The sequence below is a fragment of the Gobio gobio genome (genome assembly GCF_949357685.1).
Source record: "Gobio gobio genome assembly, chromosome: 19".
In the NCBI taxonomy this organism is placed as follows: Eukaryota; Metazoa; Chordata; class Actinopteri; order Cypriniformes; family Gobionidae; genus Gobio; species Gobio gobio.
Genome location: NC_137112.1, coordinates 10,963,489 through 10,987,098, shown reverse-complemented (window position 1 = coordinate 10,987,098; position 23,610 = coordinate 10,963,489). Strand labels below are relative to the sequence as shown.

The 23,610-nt window shown below is 39.1% G+C and overlaps 1 protein-coding gene across 2 annotated transcripts; it reads right to left on the bottom strand.

The window, feature by feature from the left end:
• Positions 1 to 3,185: 3,185 nt before the first annotated feature.
• On the bottom strand, positions 3,186 to 23,185 carry sarnp (SAP domain containing ribonucleoprotein). Of its 2 annotated transcripts, none has more exons than XM_079843750.1 (11): positions 23,127 to 23,185; positions 21,658 to 21,757; positions 21,115 to 21,197; positions 17,295 to 17,353; positions 15,101 to 15,152; positions 14,419 to 14,492; positions 12,595 to 12,626; positions 11,786 to 11,805; positions 11,617 to 11,685; positions 10,186 to 10,272; positions 3,186 to 5,149 (listed from the first exon to the last, which is right to left on the bottom strand). In XM_079843750.1, the coding sequence occupies exons 1-11, from the start codon at positions 23,157 to 23,159 to the stop codon at positions 5,108 to 5,110; spliced, it is 651 nt and encodes a 216-aa protein (XP_079699876.1). In that variant the 5' UTR covers positions 23,160 to 23,185; the 3' UTR covers positions 3,186 to 5,107. The 2 variants fall into 2 exon arrangements, with proteins under 2 accessions (XP_079699876.1, XP_079699877.1); XM_079843751.1 differs by having other exon boundaries at positions 4,630 to 5,149; positions 21,115 to 21,194.
• Between the last annotated feature and the right edge of the window lie 425 nt (positions 23,186 to 23,610).

Here is a 23,610-nt window from a genome sequence, read left to right as displayed (position 1 = left end):
AATAAACCTGGTGTCCTCCTTGTTTCTTGTTCATCCAAAAACAAAGCATGTGAACTCCACAAGCTTGCGACTCCAGAAGTCGGAACTGCCCATTTTAACCCTCATACATCCCTTGGGTCATTTTGAACACGAAATAAATGTTTGAATTTTTTTTTTTTAAAGGGGTCATGAATTGAGAAATCAACTTTTCATTCAGCCTTTGATATATAAAAGTTAATCGTGATATAAGAATATCCTGTAAGTTTCGGAGCTGAAAACTTCCTTGTTAGTCAAAGAAAAGCTTTTATTGACACCAGGCCCAGCAAACGCTCGATCTCAGAATGTGCCAACACTTGACGTCAACGTGTGGTGAAACGCCGCCTCAACAGAAGAAGAAGAACGCCTGATTCTGTAGCCCCACCCACCGACTCGTGGAGCTAAACTGGTCGTGCTACTGAGCAATAAACATGCCGAAGATAGCAAGATATTGTGCTGTGCCTGGTTGTGGAAGAACATAAGCTTCCTTCGGATTCTAATATTTGGAATGGGTGGTTGAACTTTATTTTTAATGAATATCCAGCTTACGTGGGGAAGACATTTCGCGTTTATTCCTTAATTTAACCACGGATTCATTTGTAAACAAGAGACTGGATTTGCAGACAGGATGAGAATACATGAATGAATGAAGCAACACACTAATGGGAGTAAAAATGTTTTCATATGTGATAGTATTGCATTGTTACAGATCGTTTGATATCTATTGATTATGTGGACGTGTCTAACTGAACATAACTTACCACGCTGTCACAGGGCTCGCAAAGCCCAACGTCCCGGGGCTATGTGTTTTCCAGACGGGTTACCAATATGTATCATCTTTAAATAGTGAAAAAACATTCCTTTCTTGATGTGCGTTGTTCACTCTCTTGACCTGATATTTGAAGGAAAAATACAATTGCGGAAGTTTTGATCATGCTGTCTGCAACGTACTTGGTATGTGTGTGTGTGTGTGTGTGATGCACGGTTCACAGTTATATCCACCGATCGGGTAGGCCAAGTAATATAAAAATAACATTCCAATGAATCGCGGGTGGATGAGAGATAAAAAATTGTGTTTGTTTGATAAAGACATTTTGCGAGTCCTAGCTGTGGGACGAATCATTCCGGTTGCTGTTTTCCCACACGCTTTCAAAATAATGCCTCATGTGTACTCACGGGGGAGATGGAGCTCATTAAATATGCAAAGCTTATCCAATCATAGCCGTGGGCGTTTACTTCCAGGTCTTCAGTGTGGCACGCCCATATAAACAGACCGTTCCTTGAGAGAGGCTCAAAACCAGGTCAGAAAATAGCCTTTTACTTATTCATTATGATGTTTTTGAATGTAAAAATCATGCGAATGTAGTAAGTTGACCTCAGACAACAGTATAACATTTTTTAAAAAGCCAGTTCATGACATCTTTAAATTGAGTGTTCATCAGTGGTCCAAGACCCAAGGACTTTTGCTGCACTTGAACCATAAATACACAAAAAAAGGATTTATTTTATGTGGTTTAAATTAAAGGGATAATTCACCCAAAAATGAAAATGTTATGTTTTTTTGCTTACCCCAAGGCATCCAAGATGTAGGTGTCTGTTTCTTCAGTAGAACTCAAATGAAGATTTTTAACTACAACCGTTGCCAGTTGTATAATGCATGTGAATTGGGTATAATTCTATTAGAGTAAAAAAAAACATGCACAGACAACTTCAAATTAAACCCTCCGGCTCGTGGCGACACATTGATGTCTTAAGACACGAAACGATCGGTTTCTGCGAGAAACCAAACGGTATTTATGCCATTATTTCACCTATTATCAGACGAATTTCATCAGCTCTCCAGACTGCCATAACTTCCTGCGAATGAGGTCAAAATACCTGCGCGGTCATAGATGTATACATAGATGCCTCATTAGTTCCTGCGCAGATCGGTCGAATAACAAATCTACGTATATATTTCTATGATCGCGCTGGTATTTTGACCTTATTCGCAGGAAGTTATGGCGGTCTGGAGAGCTGATGACATTCGTCTGATATGAGGTGAAATAATAGCATAAATACCGTTCGGTTTCTCACAGAAACTGATCGTTTCGTGTCTTAAGACATCAATGTGTCGCCACGAGCCGCAGGGTTTAATTTGAAGTTGTCTGTGCATGTTTTTTTTTACTCTGCATTATGCGACTGACAGACGGCAACAGTTGGAGTTAAAAATCTTAATTTGTGTTCTACTGAAGAAACAAAGACACCTACATCTTGGATGCCTTGTGGGTAAGCAGATAAACATAACATTTTCATTTTTGGGTGAACTATCCCTTTAAAGCTGCTGTCAGTGACTTTTTTTTGTGTTCAAGATTTACAAAAATTATATAATGAGAATGTACAACAAGAATCCATTTTTCAAACCCTGTTTTTGTCTTACCCTGAATCATTATGGTACGCTTATAATAAGTGTTTGTATTGGGACTATTTCAGAGCGGTCTGGTAGGAACCGCTGCGGAGGAGCACAGTCCCTGCATTACTCACCATAGACATAAACATGTTCTTACGCAGGACGCATGCAGTTCTGTTGATTAACCGCTAGAGCGGAAACAGTTACGGACTGCAGCTTTAAAAAAAGGAAACCTATTAAGTCTCTCGCAAGTCAATATGACCCGCTTAGGAATGAGTATACATAGAAAAAAAACTAAAAAAAGACAAAAATTGAAAATAAACTATCAAAAAATGACTTTATATTGTATCTGAATGCCTACTGAAAAGATAACTGCATAACTTACTTTAGGACCCAGCGGAACAGCTCATTTGCTCCATATAGAGCTATAAGGCCATCTAGAGGCAAGAGTCATGAAATATGTTATATCATTGCTTTTCCATAAGAGGTCGGCAGAGATGCCAATGTGAGATATTCTGAACTGAAATAAAGGCACACTATGTAGTTTTTCTCCTCTAGAGGTCGTCTTTTTCCTTGATGACGCCAAGCTTAAGCGAGGAATCTTGGGAGTTGTCGTCTTCACCCCTACAGCCGGTGGAAAAGAATCCATTGGGCAGAAATCATATTCATGGATGAGCTAATGTATTAAAGATTTATTCAAGTTACTGTAGTATTAAAGTAGGGTGGGGCTGAAAGCCGTTGGAGTGGAACAACGCCGCTGGAGAGATTGCTAATAACAATTGACAGCAGCGGCGCTTTTATTATGCCACAGACGAGCACTTCCGCTTCTTCTGGTCAAGAAAAAGAGACAGAACAGAGAAAGAAAAAAAAAAACTAAACTTCCCAACAGGCTGCTATAGCTTACAACACAACAAACTAATTCACGATAAAAAATTAACAACAGTAAATAAAGTAAAAATATGGCCAACACAGCAGAAACGTTGGTGGCACACAATGAGAGGAAATAAAGATGGAGTTAAAAACCTCTGAAAGGGTCAAAAGCAAATCAAAACCAAGAGCTTAGAAGAATGTGATAAATATTCAACAATGACAACATGGACAGTTGATAAGATGATCTGAGTGATGACGATGATGCTTATGAACGTGTGAAGTTTGCATGTAAAAAAAACAAACAAACAAAACAATTACATTGGATTGGCGAGGGCGCTGACATCAGTGCAAAGTTTCTGAGGCAAAGTCATGGGAGATCAGCGGATGGTAAGCACACATTCACAGTTAAAGAGAGTGATGAAGACCTCAAGAAGTTACCCAAGGAGAATTACAGTTGGTTTGGATCATTTTGAACTTAAAATGGCCCTTGAAGTTGTAAACTTTATTAACCTGCAGCAGCATTGACAAGTGGGATGTTGAATAGCAGCCCGTTTCTGTGAGACTAATTGCACTGTGCTTCAATTTGAACTTTCATTTTTGTTAAATAGGCCATTTTGTATTGAATTACTTTGATGGTCCACTTTAGAGACTCTACTGGCTATGAGTAACTTTGCAAACTACACGGCAACTAACTCAACTATTGGTAGCCTGTTAGGTTAGAGATCGGGTTAATAGAAGAAGTTGACATACTATAGTCAGTAGAATGTCTGTTGAGGAGCATCACAATTAAGTGTTAGCAGATATTAAGCAGACAGTCTACTAATGCTCTAATGAGAGCTAGTTGACATGCAGTTGCAGTTACTTATTGTTAGTACATTGTCTAAAGTGGAAAATCAAAGTGTTACCTAAATTTTTCTCGTTTTAAAACAGCATATGAGAGGTGTAAATATTGTTTTACCTCAACATAGTGAAATACCCCCATGTGGCTCAACTTACCCCTCATCTGGGCAAGGAGACCACTTTTATTTGGAAAGTGATATTTTAAAGTAGCATATTTTAAAGAGTATTTTATATCCAGAGTATCATTTCCAGGGATGCACAACATCCTGAAAATTACCAGTATGCATTTTAGTTAGAGACATTACTGTCATGCCCTTACTTAAAAAACTGGCTCAACTCGCCTCGTTGTCCTCCTAAACCCAAGTGTCCAATTTATGGCATGTAGGTAAGGAATACAAAAATGAGCGGATAAATACTTCACTTCACTTGAAGTTTGCCCCTTGAAAAAGCCACTCAAAAAAAGTGTGTAACATGCTCTCTCATTTGTTTTGTACAAGTAACGGTCATTTCAGTTTATCAACGAACATTGTGTGCAGATGTGGCACTACATTTATTTTAAGTTGTCATTGTTACAGTGTAATTATATATTTAAGTACTGAGTAATATTAATTAAGAACGTACTTAACTATAGGGTTAGGTTGAGGGTTTAGTTGCATGTATGCATAATACTGTTATTAGTAAGGTAAGTACATGTAACAAGGACACTATAAAATAAAGTGTTACCAAATTTGTGTGTGTGTTGCATTGATACAGAATATCATATTCCATGTATTGTTGCATATTAATAGCTTTAGACCTCACACACCTATGGCAAACAATGCAAATCCCCAATCAAGCACATAAAGAGATTCTAGTATGGAACGGGTAACTTTTAATGTAAATAGCAGAAAAAAACAAAGCATGGCACTACAGGGATTAAACGTGTATCACAAAATCAACCTCAAAGAACTCTTCATTTAAAAAAAGTAAAAAATAAGGGTCAGATCCATTTGTCTATACATTTCCAAACCGCTCGGCACGTTTTCGCTTCTTTGCCTGAAAGAGAAAGAAAGGGTGGAGGGTGAGGAGAAAGGTTCCATAGTGAGAAACGGGAGATTTTAGGTCTACCTCAACCCAATCAACAACCAATCCTACAGTTCAATAAACCCTTGACACCGATTCGTAGGAAATTCACAAATATTAAAGGATTGGTTCGCTTCAAAATGAAAATCCTGATAATTTACTCACCTCCATCTCATCCAAGATGTTCATGTCTTTCTTCAGTTGAAAAGAAATTAAAGGGGGGGGGGGGGGGGGGTGTCACACAGTTTATGTCAATCTCGAGTACCTAGAGTAGTATTGCACCCTTCATATCTCTGAAAAGTCTTTAGTTTTATCATATTTATTAAAGAAAGATACTTTGTACCGAGTCTTTCTGAATAAAACCGATCGGCTGGAGGCGTATCGTGTGGGGAGAGCTAAAAAGTCAGAAGCGCGCGCAGCTATTGCGTTGAGAGCGTCTGTGAAAGACGTGACATCCTTAGAAAACGTGGAAAAACAAGCATTGTCCTAAATAAACCATGGCCATTAGATTCAGACACACATATATGATCCAGAATCTGATCCGGAGGCTGAAATTGAACAGGAGCTGCAACAACGACTACAGCAGTCTCTATGTGGCATGTACTGTAACTGTATATATTTACTTAGCAGCTTGTGTAAATTACTCATTTCTACTTTCATCATGTCATCGTAATTTTCTTTATTTGCCCGTTTTAAAATGTGTACATGTGGGAAGTGCACATCGCATGCTCCATTTATAATGAAATATACGTGATCATGTTTACACCAGTGATGGAGTACTCGAGTCCTTATTCTCTGGACTCGAGACTCCGTTCTCTGGACTCGTGACTCGACTTGGACTCGCGGACTGATGACTCGTACTTGGACTCGAGTCTCGAGGATATATAAAATCGCACTTGAGCATTCATCAAATTAATTACCTTGTTTCTGACTAAATAGGTTATCAAAATTTGATTCTTTTCCTGTTTCGGGCTCCCAAGACCGGCCGTGATCTATTTTTCCCCTCACAGACACTGCTACCGCTCGCTCTCCTTGCTTGACAACACACTCACTGACTGACGTCACTCACTTTACGCCGCATTCTTGTGCATTATTCGCGGGCTAAATGTTGACATTTCTCGTGAAGTTCGCCTACACGGATTTTGCATCTAATGCTGAAAAGAGCAGCGCTAAATGTTGTGTTATCGCACAATTGAGGAAAAGACTGGGACAACTTCAAACTTTAACAGACATCTGTCACGGATGCACCCAGAAAAGTAAGTAAAATGCTTTCCATTGCCTAACATTAGCTTTAAAAAAACTATTATTGCCTAATGCATATATGATAATAAACAGAGGAAGCTGGGCGATGTCTGCCTATTTGGCATCAGACGTCGACGATGTACAGTGAAGCGAATGTACAGTGACGTGACAATAACTGCCAGATTCAAACTGTGCTTTCTGCAATGTCTGGCGCTGAGCCAAAGACGGACGCGCTCAGCGCTTAATCCCCCTTATGTTTATTTTAGATTTCAGATATTTAAATACATATCATTTATAGCAAAACAATACATTTATAGTTTGTAAAATACACAATGGTGTCTATGGAAGCAGCAATAAACAACATTTCAAATATATTTGCCGACATGACATACACTACAGGCCAAAAGTTTGGACACATTACTATTTGTAATGTTTTTGAAAGAAATTTCTTCTGCTCATCAAGCCTGGATTTATTTGATCAAAAATACAGGGGAAAAAAAAAATGTAATATTGTGATATATTATTACAATTTAAAATATTTGGTTTTCAATTTATTATACTTTAAATAATTTATTTCTGTGATGCAAAGCAGAATTTTCAGGATCATTACTCCAGTCTTCAGTGTCACATGATCCTTCAGAAATCATTCTAATATTCTGATTTATTATGAGTGTTGGAAACAGTTCTGCTTTGCATCACAGAAATAAATGATAATTTAAAGTATAATAAATTGAAAACCAAATATTGTAAATTGTAATAATATATCACAATATTAAAAAATGTTCTGTATTTTTTCTGTATTCTCGAACACGGGACTCGACTCGGACTCGAACTCGAACTCAGGTAATGGTGACTCGACTTGGACTCGACTCGGACTCTTCTTTGATGACTCGGACTTGGACTCGGAACACTGGGACTCGAGACTCGACAGTTGGTGACTCGACTACAACACTGGTTTACACAGACAGACATTTGAAGCAGTTTTACTCACCGCCTGCGGTTACAGCGCATGACCGTGAACCTTTATTGTTGGGACCGCTCCATCTTTGAGCATTAAGGCCTGTACACACCGGGACGAATATCGCGTGCGCTTATCGCCAGCGTTTTTCGGCGCGTCTTGAGTGGTCACACCCAAGCGATTTTCAATGGCGATGCGCAGAGTGAGCGTGCAAATTCAATAGATATCACTCCCGGTACACAAGGTGGTGCTGCGGCACTTTACGCTTCTGACACTCGCTTGTCACACAGAAGAAGAAGAGAGACAGTATTTACATGCTTGCCAAACCACAGATATATTATGTCAATGGCCAAAACCATTCACACACTTTTTGCTAACTGGCAAGCAGCATTAGCAGCTCATCTTCTTCTTCGTCTACTTACTACTTCTTCGTCGTATCAATGTGTGCTCTGCAAGACTGTTTTGTGCTTGAGCGCCACCAAGTCGTGTTTTACTGTCACTTCAGCAGCTCCCGCCACGTGAACAAAAGCACAGATCTCGTTGGTCGGACAGTTTTTAACGCGCCGCGTCAAAATAAAAAAACGAACCTGAGGCTTTTTTTTTTTTTTTTAGATGACGCTTTTACACCTGCCATTTTTTACACCTGCCATTCTGAACCGGGTTGTCTTGCCCAGAAAACCAAAAACAAATTTTTTTGGTGACATTGTTGATTTCGTGAAGTCATGTGACCTGTGCAGCGTAGCCAACGACTTCCCTAAAGCCGAGCAAAGTGCGTTGTTGGGCGTGCTGCTTTAGCCCTCTCGCTCTGGTTGAAGCGTGCGCGCGCGCCCTTCCGGGAGAAATTCCACCTTTGTTGACGTCACGCAGACCCATACTCGAAAAAAAAACTTTCAGAAACCGAAATTAGAACTTAGCATGGCTCCGCCCTCCTACGTACTTCCGCTCAATTTTCATTTTCCTTCAGTGCTCCGTCTGGGATTGCGGTATATTCTCTGGTTTTCTCCAGTCAAATTTTAAACGGTCCAATCAGCAAACAGAGAGAGTGGCTGAGAACGATGACGTTGATGTCGTGCGCTAGTTTGAGATGACATACGTCACGACCAAACGTTAGCGATTGGTTATGGCAGATCCAGAGTGGCTCTGGGCAGATCCAATAGTTTTAAACTTCAACAGAGTTCCCGCCTTCAAGGAAGTTAACGCTTGTCAATGGAGAGTGGCCAGATTCTCTGTACAAATGAAATGTACGAGTCATGTAGAACCATTCCAAGATTTCTCCACATAATTGTTTTCAATGGCAACCAACGGGTTGAAGGTTCAAATCAATGCAGTTTCAAAGGAAGGGCTTCAGAGGCTCTGCACCAGTGTTAATTTTGACAGCATATTTTGATTTAGTTTTAGTCATAGTCTTTTGACTAAAATGCCATTTAGTTTTAGTCATATTTTAGTCACCTGAATTGTTTTTAGTTTTAGTCTAGTTTTAGTCGACTAAATAATATCATACGATTTTAGTCGACTAAATCTACAGTAGATTTAGTCTCCTAAAATCTAATGAGTTTAGTTAAATTGTAATACATTAAGCATTTAAGTATTACATAACCGACTGTCACTTGAACTGACATTTTGTTTTTTTTGTTCATTAAAAATAATACGAAAGAGATCTCAATTCACTTTTTTGTTTGTTTTTAAAAACATCTATATAGTTTTTATAACTTTGTATTTCTGTTTTAGTTAGTCGTGAAGCAGCAGAACACCAAAGTCGGTCGATATCGATAATTATTGATTTTTTTATGACTTATTAAAAATAAGGACCAGGAGAAAAATATTATACGTAAATATATACGTTATTTCTTTGCAACTGTTACCGTTTCGATGCTTTGTCATAAGGCACTGATGCAGAGTACTTCTTCATGTAGTTTCAAAGGCTTAATCCGAAATCGCTCCCTATACCCTTAAATAGGCTGTGATTTGAGGGGACAGCCATTTGTAGTGGTGTCCAAAACGATAGTGGACGTTATTGAGTGCACTCATTCTATCCCACTTTGCACCGCAATAACGAGTGTACAGCCGATGTACACAGAGCGCTCACTTGTTTTCATTCGCTCCTTCAAGCGAACTGTGCTCGTGGATTCAAGTAGGGAACAGTGATTGAGGGTTTAGGGGGCGATTTCGGATTCAGCCAAAGTCAAGAATAGCACAACAGCAAGCATGTTGAGTATAAACACGTCCCCAAACGAACGAGGCACGCGAAATACGAAAGTATAAACAAGGCTGGTAAAACAAGTTTGTGGAGTTAGCCTGTCACTCCCTTTGTTGCTTGGTTACCAGAGAGCGAGCGCCTTTGTTCATGCTTCACAACCTGTGGTTTCTTCCGATGAAGAAAAAAAAAGTGAACATTTTATCGAATGCATTTTTTATTGATATCGATTATCGCGATACATATCGTTATCGTTTTATCGCCCAGCCCTATTAAGCAGTATATAAATGTTTCTTTTTTTTAAAGGAAATAGCCGATGGTTTGGCTAGATAAGACCCTATTCCTCATCAGGGATTGTGCAGAGCCTCTGAAGCCCTTCCTTTGAAACGGCATTGACAATTAAATTAATTATGTGGAGAAAAATCCTGGAATGTTTTCCTCAACAAAAAAAAAAAAACTTAATTATTTTCAACCGAAGAAAGAAAGACATGAACATCTTGGATGAGATGGGGGTGAGTAAATTATCAGGAAATTTTCAATTTGAAGTGAACTAATCCTTTAATAGGACTTTCTGCTTTCTCGTGATCAGAAGTGCTTCTCCAGCAGAACTCGTACCTCTGAATCCTCGGCTCCAGCGGAGGCTGCACTTGTGACAATGCCAAATCTCTCCTTCCTCTTCTTAAGCTTTTCATCATCCTCGACCTGTAAAACACAAAATGTACCATAACAAAACATCCACAACAGCTGTGCAAGACACTAGTCTGTATGAAGTACTTCTGTTATGAAAGGCTTTAAAAGTGATAATTTCAAGTGATGAACAGCGTAAAGATTGTATTACTTTCAGAATGATCCTAACATTAGATAAGAATGCAGAGATTCTACTCTGTTCTTCCTGGGAACTCAATTCATTTTGAGTTTTTTTTTTATTTTCTCTTCATTTTCAGCAGGGATATTGCACATCATTTTACACATTTACATAGGTTTCACTCTCACACCCAAAGCTGCCTGTGTACTTGCCTGTGTCTTCTTTTGTAGATTCACCTCAAAGTTTGAAATCAAGATTCCTTGTGCTGTGCAAACTACTGCCCAACAAAATGACCCTATTGAATATCGATATTTTTCAAGGTATCGTATCAAGGTTGGAAATTCCAATATCGTGACAACACTAATAAGGTTTAGATTTAACCAAGGTGGAAAAAAAGTCATTTTCTGTTGTGATTGGTTGAATCTGCTCTGATTGGTCAGATGGCTCAGTCTGTTGTGATTGGTCTACTCTACTCTGATTGGTCAGTTGGCCCTGTCCCAGGTGGACCTTTACAGTAAACAAATAGCTAGAACCTTGCGCATTTCTATAAATAATTAGTCAGGATTGTGTGTTATATTCTAATAAATTCTATAAAATTAATATTATCAGTCATTTCATTGTTTGAAAGTCACTGGCAAATTAAAATGTCACAATTCCAGCCCTGATTAATGGTGCAAACGGTTCCTTTTTGCCACCTGGTGGTGATTTTTTTTTTGTTGAGTTTCACATGTGACTGGGCTGTAATTACCACCATGCCCTTGCAGCACTGCAGCATTTAGGCTGATATCGTTGGTACATTTCTCATTTAGGTTCATTTACTAAATATCCATAAAATAAAAAAAACCCAGAGATAAAATGGAAGAGTTCAGATGCAAAAGCCACTTCGGTCAAAAATGAGATAATGATACTGAGGGAATGCTCTCCGCATATAGTATACGTTCATGAAATACTTCCACTTCAAACACACTAAATCCCAGCCTCAGCCCATTCAGAAGTACCGGTACTTAGGTAGAAACCTATACATAGAAGCCTCACAAAAATGCTAATTTTAAAGAAAACCATCAGACGGACTTAGAGGCTTTTGCATCTGAACTCTTCAAATGTTAATTCACAGTAAAGAGGCAGAGGAAGAGAAAAGACCAGTGGTTCTCTCATTTTGCTTTCAAAATATTTTAGCTTTATTGGGCATATTACTTGTCATTTGTGACCAAGATGTTTAAGAAATATGAAAAAAGAGTTACCTTTTTAGAAACTGAGGAGACATTCATGCCAAAACGTTCAGCTCTCTTCTTTAATACCTCAACGTCAACCTAAAAGAGAGTTGGCAGGTTTAAAAGTGATTTTGCAGAAGTCAGTTATTCTACATTCTAATTTCAAAGTTCCCTCCAAATTTGCAAGCAAATTACTTACACTTATTTTCGCTGAAGTTCCTAAACACAAACAAACAAAACAACATTAGTGGGTGGGCAAATCCAATACATTTTCATTAATTAACCATTGAACATTCAGCCTTAAATTTGAAGAAAGAGAGAACAACGCTTAACTGCTCTGCCCTCACCTGCTGAACACAAACACAGTGCAAGCACTGATGTCTGACTGCAAATTACTGACATAAAGTCTTACTTTAGTCTGGGAGTCTGTTTTATTGTTTAATACATTTAATAACTTTACAATTAAGACAGTGAATAAATTGCCTTTACTCATTATCAGTTTTAATGCTTCATAAATGAATCGTAATAAATGTAAAAAAATAAAAAATAAATAAAAAACTTCAGGAAGGAATTAACAAAAGACAAGTATTAGCATTAAAATTATATATAAGTGTTACTTGAGAAAATTAAGTAATACATTTAAATATTTTATTTAAAACAATTCAAATTAACCGATTTGAACATTAGTTTATCAGACCAAAGGTCAAACAACTGACAGCACTGATGAATCGCAAAGAAAACGAGAATTGGTTGTTTGAATGTTATGTCTTTTTACTTATTTTTAAGAAATGATAAAATATTGTAAATAAAAATGGACAATTAATGTGTGAAAGAAAAAGACAATATGTTGCACATATACTAATCATGGTCTTTACTATGGTAACGGCATCACATTTTAACAAAACAAAACTTGCATAACCTCATAAAAAAACAATAGCAGCCGTATTAAAAAACTGAAATGTAGCACAAGGCCTCTTGGGAAAACTTTTGAGGTGCACGTCAACTCACCTTTGGAAGATTCAGGTGCTGGCAACCCAAACCTAATAAAACAAGAAGAATAATTAAGATTTATGGATTCTTCAAAACAAACACCACAATTACACAGGTTTGTACATCAACACTATATTGCCAAAAGTATTGGGACACCCCTCCAAATCATTGAATTCAGGTGATCCAATCACTTCCACGGCCACAGGTGTATAAAATCAAGCACTAGGCATGCAGACGCTTCTACAAACATTTGTGAAAGAATGGGTCGCTCTCAGGAGCTCAGTGAACTCAAGCGTGGTACCGTGATAGGTTGCCACCTGTGCAATAAGTCCATTCGTGAAATTTCCTCACTACTAAATATTCCACGGCCAACTGTTAGTGGTGTTGTAACAGTGGAAGCAAATGGGAACAACAGCATCTCAGCCACGAAGTTGTAGGCCACATTAAAAAAATAAATAACAAAAAAAACAGAGCGGGGTCAGCGCATGCTAAGGGTCACAGAGCGCAGAAGTCGGCACCTTTATATCAAGTGCAATGCAAAGCGCTCGATGCCGTCACTGGACTGCAGTGGAGACGTGTTCTCTGGAGAGACCAATCACGCTTCTCTGTCTGGCAATCCCATGGACGAGTTTGGGTTTGGCGGTTGCCAGGAGAACGGTACTTGCCTGACTGCATTGTGCCAAGTGTAAAGTTTGGTGGAGGGGGGATTATGGTGTGGGGTTGTATTTCAGGGTGTGCGCTTGGCCTCTTAGTTCCAGTAAAAGGAACTCTTAATGCTTCAGCATACCAAGACATTTTGGACAATTTCATGCTCCCAATTTTGTGGGAACAGTTTGGGAATGGCACCTTCCTGTTTCAACACCAGTGCAGAAAGCAAGGTCCATAAAGACATGGATCAGCGAGTTTGGTGAGGAGGAACTTGACTGGCCTGCACAGAGTCCTGATCTCAACCCGATAGAACAACTTTGGGATGAATTAGAGCGGAGACTGCGAGCCAGGCCTTCTCGTCCAACATCAGTGCCTGACTCACAAATGCGCTTCTAGAAGAATGGTCAAAAATTTCCATAAACACACTCCTAAACCTTATGGAAAGCCTTCCCAGAAGAGTTGAAGCTGTTATAGCTGCAAAGGGTGGGCCAACTCCATATTACACCCTACGGATGAAGAATGGGATGCCATTCCAGTTGTAAAATGTGCATGTAAAGGCAGGCGTCCCAAAACATTTGGCAATATAGTGTATCTTTGTGATGACCGTTACATTACTTCTTTACATAACTACCACCGCAGCACCGCCCTTACAGTCACATTGCTTTTCTTATTTACAGAAATATAAACCTATTAAGATCAGTTAAACAACAGATGCTACACTTATAAACTGTCTAAAGTGTCTGCACTGCTCCATATACAGCACAGGCTGCAGAGTCGCAGCAGGAGTCAGATTTCACCGATTACATGACAGACAGGAAGATGGCGCAGGATTTGGTGCCAAGTGTCAAATGAGAGTACAAATCGGCGTCGGCGAGTATATGAAAAGTATATCACGACTTCTTGCGCATGAACAGACAAATTCACAAATTATGTCAAAAAACTCCTTAACTATACAAGTTAGTTTCGACAAATGGTTATGTAGATTTCGGTCTTTTCCCATTCAAATACACAAGTGTGTGAAAGCATTTTTAACATATTGCTACAAGATAAAATGTAAAGCGTATGGAAGAAATAGAAGCCACAATAGCACGTATTATCACAGCACAAAGTAATTGTTCAAACAAAAGAAATTCATAATTCTTCCGTTTTGACCCTCTTTTAAAGACATTTCTCCCCTCCCTAAAACAGGCAAACCTTGCTGCTCGTGCTGCCTTTTTGGTGTCCACAGTCGGTGGAACATTGAAGCGCTCCGCTCTCTTCTGAAGCCTCTGCAATGAACAAAATTGTAATAGTTTAAACAAGAGAGAATTCAACATAAATTGCCTCATGACAATAATGTAAAGAACCAGAAGTAAGCCTGTCCAGTTAATGTTCCAAATAATCTATATGTAGCTTAAAAATAATAGTGTTCAATGGAAAAATGTTTTTTACCTTTTATACATTTTAAAATAACACATTTTAAAGCTGTAAATCGCAATAACGTGATATATTTGCTTAAGGTTATCATACCATCAAAATGTCATACTGGCCCATGCCTACCAGTTCATAAACAAAATCACTTTTTTAAACCAGTAGAAATGGTTCTCAAAATAAAACTTCATGTATATTCATGAATGATTAATAATTCTGAAACTATATCATTTAAATAGTTGAAGAGTTCAAATAAACTAAAGAAACGAAAGAATTACAAGTTTGAAATCTCTTAACCCAAAGTTCAGTCTGGGAGACGTCTGAATGGACCATTTGGTTCACAATTGTGCAGGCACAGAGAGAGTCGATTGCATTCTGAGGCAGTGTCACAATGTAAATACATCTGACTAAAGATGACTGAAAAAACACAATCTTTCAATATATAAAAGATCCATTAGATCATTACCTCACCAACTGTAGAAGGAGGGCTCATCTTGACCAGTTTTTTCTCAGCCACCCTAAAATCATGAGCACAATAAACAAAACATTTTCCCCAAAATGTGTTAAGCATCAGACAAAACTAAAAGTTGCTCTTTCAAAAAAGTACTATGGTGCTAACGGAGAAACTATAGTACTTTAGGACTACTGCTTTCTATTGTTTTAAAGAACTACAGATTACAGAAACTTCAATATATGGCAGCAACAAACAAGGAGGAAAACCCTTTAGGGACAAATAAAACAATTAAAGGGTTTGTTCACCTAAAAATAAAAATTATCATGAATTCCTCCCCCTCATGTCGTTCACCCTCACCCCAAACCCGTAAGACTTTTGTTCATCTTCGGAACACAAATTAAGATATTTTTGATGAAATCCGAGAGCTCTCTAACCCCTCCATAGACAACAATTTAATTAACACTTTCAAGGCCCAGGAAGGTAGTAAAGATATTGTAGACAAATAGTTACTGTGACTCCAGTGGCTCAACCTTAATTTTATGAAGCGTCAAGAATACTTTTTGTGCGCAAAACACAAACAAAAAATAACAACTTTATTCAACAATCTTTTTCTCAATTGTGTAAGTCTCCTACACTGTTGATGGACTAAATAGTCCAGCGCTTCCAAGTTCTCCTTCAGAATGCGGACTCACCATTGGCTGGCGCCGTTCACGTGAGCACCACGACACATGCATGCGATGCTGACGCAGGAGCTAGCCAATGGTGAGCTGCCGTTCTGACGTAGAGCTTGAAAGTGCTTAATTGTATTTAGAAAGAAAATTATGTAGGAGACTGGCACAGGCAAGAAGAAATTGTTGAATAAAGCACAAAACCATTCTTGTCGCTTCATAAAATTAAGATTGAACCAATGGAGTCCCATGGACTATTTTAACAATGTTTTTACTACCTTTCTGGGCCATGAAAGTGTTGATTAAGGGTGCGTTCACACTTGTAGTTCGGTTCCTTTGGTTCGTTTGGTCCGGACCAAAAAACATTTTTAACAGCAAACCTAAAGTTACCGAACCAAAGGCATGGGGATGCAGTCACAACCTGATTGGTCGGCTTTTATGACGTATATCTCGCGACAGAGCTTGCTTACGAAGGTTTACTAGTTTGGAACGACATGACCGTTGAGGATTTTTGGGTGAATTAACCCTTTAAAGGGAGGAGTTTTCACACCTGAAGCGTGCACACAGAAAGCTGTCTGTCAGAGTGCAGCACTCAGTTCTCCTGCATCAGACACACACTATGGGTGTCAAAATGCCTGACTTGGTGAGTAGGTAAACAGTTGAGAGAATAGCGGACGTTCATTTAAATCAATATATTGGATCTGTGCATTTGGTTTTAGGGTTGGTTCACACCAGACGCGAATGAAGTGTTAAGCGTGAGTGATTAACATGTCAATGCAAAGACGTGAATAGACATTCTGTGGCGCAATTTGCGCAAATTAAGTGTTTCAGGCGCAAATTGAAAAATCTGAACTTTGGCAGATATTCGTGCCGCGTTAACCAATCAGGAGCTAGCAGTGAAGTGATTACGAGCAGAGGCAGAAATCCGAACAACAATGGAGGACAAAATCATTGTTGCTGTATGTGGATACCCACAGCTGTACGATACATCTTCGTATTATTATAGAAACAGGAATACTAAGGATCTCGCTTGGAAGAAAGTGAGTAAAGAGGTCAGACAATCTGGTAAGTTGTAAAAAGTGCTCTTTATTCAATTTGAGCTATATTATATTATATTAAATTATATTATATTAATTATATCATATTATATCAATTATATTATATAATTATATTATATTTATATACACCCACACACAGAGCTTATTCGCTGTATTTTATAAATACTTTCCCGCTGGCGAGTTTATGTGCTAATTCAGAGGAAGAGACTGGAGCAGAAGTAGAAGCCCCACCCATGACGCAAATTCACGTCTGTTGTGAAGTGAATTGCACGCGTGAATGAAGCGAGTAATCTCAAAATGTTCAAGCGTCCAACTACGCACGAATAGCGCGATTTATTTGCGCAAGTCGCGTCTGGTGTATCCCACAGTTAAGTGTTTAAGTGATTAATCAAAAAAATCAGCCTGACACAAATGTTGTGTCTGATGCATTAAGGAATATGTCTTTAATTGGAAATGTAATAAAAAACAACAACTACATACGTTTCAGGTGGACTAAGCTCTTCCTTCTGGTCAGCGCTCTCTTCTTTGGTAAAGGACTCCTAAAACACATGTGAAGTATGTTATGACTGTTGTGTCGTGACTGTTTGTCTCGTCTGGAAACACTTGTGTATTAAAACCCATCTCAGCTGATCTGACGGGCCCAAAACATTTTAGCATCCGATTAATGAAAAACAAAAAGAGACACTCATAGATGCACGTGACCACACTATATTAGTGTAAACTTTGATTTATTTTGATGCTTCCTGGACATAAAAGAACCACCTACTCACCTGTAAATCATCCACTGCCCTCTGTTATGCTTAAATAAAACTAGATGTGTGATGTTTATCAAGTAAACTAGGGCTGGGCGATATGACAATATATCTCGGAGACATATATAAAGTGTGTACCGCGGCGCCATAAGTAAATATAGCCACGTTGGAACAACAAAGGAGGATTCATGAATGGAAAAAAGAATGGGATGTGGCTGATATTAAAAACGTATGTTATTAAGGGCAATAAGCTGTGAAAAAGAACTTGAGACCAAAACCACATGATTACTTTAAAGTTGGCATGAAACGGAAGTTGCGATTGTCATTCTTCCCTATTGTGATGTACACAGAACAGGAAACTTGGGTAAGCGCAAGGATTTGAGCGAGTTTGACAAGGGCCAAATTGTGATGGCTAGACGACTGGGTCAGAGCATCTCCAAAACTGCAGCTCTTGTGGGGTGTTCCCGGTCAGCAGTGGTCAGTATCTATCAAAAGTGCTCCAAGGAAGGAACAGTGGTGAACCGGCGACAGGGTCATGGGCGGCCAAGGCTCATTGATGCACGTGGGGAGCGAAGGCTGGCCCGTGTGGTCTGATCAAACAGACGAGCTACTGGAGCTCAAATTGTTCAAGAAGTTAAGGCTGGTTCTGATAGAAAGGTGTCAGAATACACAGTGCATCACAGTTTGTGGCGTATGGGGCTACATAGCTGCAGACCAGTCAGGGTGCCCATGCTGACCCCTGTCCACCGCCGAAAGCACCAACAGCGGACACTTGAGCATCAGAACTGAACCACGGTGCAAAAGAAGAAGGTGGCCTGGTCTGATAAATCTTGTTTTCTTTTACATCACGTGGACGGCCGGGTGCGTCGCTCACCTGGGGAACTCATGGCACCAGGATGCACTATGGGAAGAAGGCAAGCCGACGGAGGCAGTGTGATGCTTTGGGCAATGTTCTGCTGGGAAACCTTGGGTCCTGCCATCCATGTGGATGTTACTTTGACACAAACCACCTACCTAAGCATTGTTGCAGACCATGTACATCCTTTCATTGAAATGGTATTCCCTGTTGGCTGTGGCTCTTTCAGCAGATAATGCGCCTGCCACAGAGCAAAAATGGGTCAGGAATAGTTTGAGGAGCACAACAATAAGATTGAGGTGTTGACTTGGTCTCCAAATTCCCCAGATCTCAATCCAATCGAGCATCTGTGGGATGTGCTGAACAAACAAGTCCAATCCACGGAGGCCTCACCTTTCAACTTACAGGACTTAAAGGATCTGCTGCTAACATCATGGTGCCAGATACCACAGCATACTTTCAAGGGTCTAGTGGAGTCCATGCCTCTACGGGTCAGGGCTGTTTTGGCAGCAAAAGGGGGACCAACACAAAGGAAGGTGGTCATAATGTTACCTGATCAGTGTATATCCGAGTCAAACGGCTTCTTGAACCAGAAAAAAAGTAGGGCGGGACTTGATATTGTCCTGGGGAATTAATTAGATGGTTGGATGTTTGTTGTTTGCGATTGGTCGGATCTCATGTTACTATGAAATAATAAAATTAATACAAATACGATGTGCACGGATAAATCATTATCGTTCTATCAAAGTAAGTACGGATTGCAGATAAAGTCTTAAAGAGCACCTATCATGGAATTTTGAAATTTACCTTTCATGTAGTGTGTAACATAGATCTAAGTGAACAAAAACATCCTGTGATAGCTTGAAATATGACAGTGCACCGTATATATAGTTATTTTCTTTCAAAAGTAAGAGTCGACTCTGAGTCATTTTTAAGAATCGTTAGAAGACCGAAGCTTTTTCTCTGACTAGATGACGTCAACTTGTCAAGTTATTTGAATACGATACGCCCACTTATTGCGCTCCAAGACGCCAGTGAAAACTAGAAAACATCATGGCCACGAGACGCTGTGTTCTGAAGTGCGACTCAAAAGCAAACTTTTTTCCATCTGCCCAAGGATGAGCATTTGAAGACTAAGTGGCTTGAAGACAAACCATACATCGTCGCGATTGAGTGTTTATTATTAGTCGTCAAATGTATGTTTCGCGATCTCAGGAAGCTTTTATTATGGACTTTTATTATGGCACATGGTATCTTCTTCGTCTGTCTGTACCATATATGGATTACATGTGCACAGAGCGCCCTCCGGCTGCCAGTATGAATTGAAAACAACACATAAGAGACTCGATCGCTCATGATTAGGCTATTTCTGCCCATTTTGAGGAAGTATTGAATAAAAAAATACTCCTCTGTTTAGAAATTTGACACAGACATATGAGAATCTATCAATATGTCTCCTCATCTGCACACTTTTTAACTAAAAGCCCTGAGGGATGTTGATTTGTCGCGAGTCTTCGTGAGGAGTTTTTTTATGAATGAGATCAGCTGAGGCTCATATTACAATCAAACAGTACCGACGCGGTTTTCATATTCATAACTCCTGACACATATTAACAAATTACTGTCATTATAAGACTTTGATGGGCGTTCCGTTTCCGAAAATATCTGCACAGACTATACCAATCACAACTGACTGGGTCATCTGACCAATCACCGCAGATTAGCGTCACGTAAAGGCTGGGTTTTGAAAAGTGAATCACTAAAGGAATCATTTTAGAATCGCTGTCAAAACAGGTAAAAATAAATGCATATTATAAGAAAACTAAAGTCTTTTTTGTCATTGCATGCATGCAAAACTGTTATTGGGGACTTCTAAAACAATATTTGGAACATTTTAAATGCCATGATAGGTGCTCTTTAAAGTTCTGAGTCTGACTGATGAAAATTTGTGCATGTAATCATACCTAGTGAGGCACTGAAACCCTACATGGAAAACTGTGCGCTTTTGTCATGCTTTGTTCCATATGTGATTTTAGGGTTGGTCCGAATACCATTTTTTGAGCTTCGAAGATAGTCGGTGTTAGTGTTCAGGCATAACACCGGTAACAACACTTGCCCACCGCGGCTCCACCCCCACCGTCGTTTTGATATTTTATAGTAATAAAAAATCATTTAGTTCAGTTAGAAAACAGATTAACTACTGAATGTTAAAAACTGAATGCACTGCGTGAGCCGACCGAGACTCTCAGCACAAACTAGCAGCAGGAGTCAGATCTCATTCTCATTCGTGGATTTTATAGTGTAAACATATTCAAGTGCGAGGGGATGCCAGATTTGTGAGGAAAAAGAAAAAGAAATATTCAAATGAAAATCAAATATCAACCCACCGAACTAATATTTGAATATTCAGGTCCAGCCCTAACGTGATTTAACAACACACTGTCATGAAATAAGAGACCCTCCCCTCGAAATCCATTCATGGCCACCTGTGATCAATCAGCCAAGACAGATCTTAATACCAAGTGTAAACTGGTCGAGGACTTCAAAGTGCAAACACACACAATGTATTCCTTTTAAATAAAATAAGACTGGAGCTGGTAAATTCAGTGTGCATCTATTTAAGCTTTTGCCCTGAAACTACGTGCATACGGTATGCATACAATGGAAACGCATCACATCCAGGATATCTTACCTCACCCTCACCATCAGCCTCACCCTCACCGTCCCCGTCACCATCACCAAACACTCCCAGAACTTCCTCTTCATTCACTTCTTCTATATAAAAAAAACAAACAAAAAACAACACACATTTTAAATGTTAAACGTTTATAGCCATTATAACCAGTGTTTGATATCACCACGGCCAATCTGACACTTGCAGGTGAAAATAAACCGTGGTAGGTCACGCATATCAACTATCCAATTTGGTGCATGGTGGGTTGTGATTCATTCATACATTAAGTCCTAACACCACTTTGCATTCCATCGCCATCAGAGCCCCTCTCATTGTGAGAGAAGTAAAACATTCAAATTCTTTCATGTTTTCTATGAGTGTACTGCTGTAAACGCCCTGTATGATTTACATTCACATCTATCAGCAGAAAAAGAAGTAAATTAATAATAGGGGCAAGCAATAAACTTTGATATGAGACATTTATAATTGAATTATAATCGCACAATTTATAATTGTAATCAAATCTGTTATAGAAATGGACCATGATGAGACAACACCTACCATGCTCTTCCAGGTAAGCCTGCAGACGGGCAATCAGATCGCTTTTATTTCCTTTGGCATCCAGCCCTCGAGCAGTACATTCTAGCTTCAGCTCGGCCAACTGAGGAGATTAGATCATTTTTAATGACTGGAGTGACCTTATCAACCACAAAGAACACATCGACTGTGTCAGAACCAATGCTTTGTCAGTCTATAAAAAGATATAGAAGAGCTACTTCTATATAGATGAGTCCTGACAAACTGAACTGAACGCAATATGACATTTCTAGAACAAAAGAATGACAAAGATAAAGACAGACAGAAAGAAAGAAAAAAGACAGGCAGACGGTCAGACAGAAACTTCTAAAAAGATGAGTTAAACTAAACTGAATGGAATTTGACATTTCTAGAAAGAATGACAGAGAGATACAGACAGACAGACAGAAAGAATGACAGACAGAAAGAAAGAAAGACGGGCGGACAGAAAGACAGACACAGAAAGACAGATAGATGGCCAGAAAGACAGACGGACAGATAGACGGCTAGAAAGACAGACGGACAAAAAAAACAGACAGACAGACGGCCAGAAAAAAAGACAGAGACAGAAAGACAGACAGACAGACGGCAGGCCAGAAAGACAGACGGACGGACAAAAAAAAAACTAAACAGACAGACAGAGAGAGACAGAAAGCCAGACACACGGCCAGAAAGACAGACGGACGGACAGACAGAGGGACAGATTTTTATCTCACGGGGTCTTTTAATTTAAGACTGAAATTTATTAATTAAAAAAAGTGAAAGACCAATACATAAAAAATCTCAACTATGATGTTAAAACAAGTAATCCTTATATATTTGCTCGTGATTCAGTAGGCGGTGTCAAGTTCAAACGAGCTTATCTCAGTAAACTATTTTAGGTGGCGATATGTACATACATATAAGTTAATGGCCAACACTTTGTTTAAGCAAGAAGCGCTAGATTTTCATACCATTAACGTTACACCCCAAAATGCGGTTTAGGAAAGCAGTTAAACTAGATGCTGGTGAACTATGATGGACAAATAAAGTCGTTTAAGCAAACAGCTAACTTGTTTTAATACTATGATGCCTAAGTTACAACTCACTTTTCAGATGGACAGGCACGGGTAGGGAGAAGAACGTGTGCTGTTGGTTTTATTTTTGTATTTTGTCAAGTTAATAAACCACTGCAAGAGTATATTGTAATATCTGAATGGCGAGGGAACAAAGTAAAAGTCGCATTTTTAGAAAGGTCTTAAGAAATGCTGTTTAGGTGAACAGGTACCCAGAGTCAAAACGCTGTGTCTCTAGACAGCTCATAGGATTTCAAGAAACAGAAGTGCTGTATGAACACTGAAACGTTAAATATATTATTACATAACCATCATAATTCAACTTAGCACAGCTTACTGTTACGGTCATATCTAAACACCAATTAGAAAGTTAAACACTCCTTTGTACTAGTCTCTTACCTTGAGTTTATGCAGCTCCACGACTTCCGCCATTTTCTCTGAGAGGTTTGTATTTTGAAATCTGCTTCCTTCCGGTTTTAACATGATTAAGGACAATTTTGCGCTGCAGCGCCACCGGTCGGTCAGAAGAATGGGACAAAGCGTAATGTTGGACGTTAGTTAAAGGGATAGTTCACCCAAAAATGACAATTCTGCCATCATTTACTCACCCTCAAGTTGTTCCAAACACAAAAGAAGATATTCTGAATAATGTCTGTAATCAAACAGCTGATGTTTGACATTGACATTGACCTCCCTATATAGCCTATGGAAAACAACATTCTTCAGAATATCTTCTCTTTTGTGTCCAACAGAAGAAAGAAAATCATACAAGTTTAGAACAACTTGAGGGTGAGTAAATGAGGACAAACAATTGTTGTATTTGTTTTTACACTGAATCAGCATTGAACTAAATTGAGCTGAATAACTTTCGAATAACTGTTGT

Bases quoted from the DNA above. Each gene is read 5' to 3' on its own strand.
- sarnp (XM_079843750.1), bottom strand. From the start codon at position 23,159: ATGGCGGAAGTCGTGGAGCTGCATAAACTCAAG. The intron at 14,493-15,100 runs GTAATGATCTAA...TGTTCATTGCAG, and splicing joins CTCCTTCTACAGTTGGTGAG to AGGCTTCAGAAGAGAGCGGA. The intron at 10,273-11,616 runs GTAACTCTTTTT...TGTGTTTTACAG, and splicing joins TCTCCTCAGTTTCTAAAAAG to GTCGAGGATGATGAAAAGCT.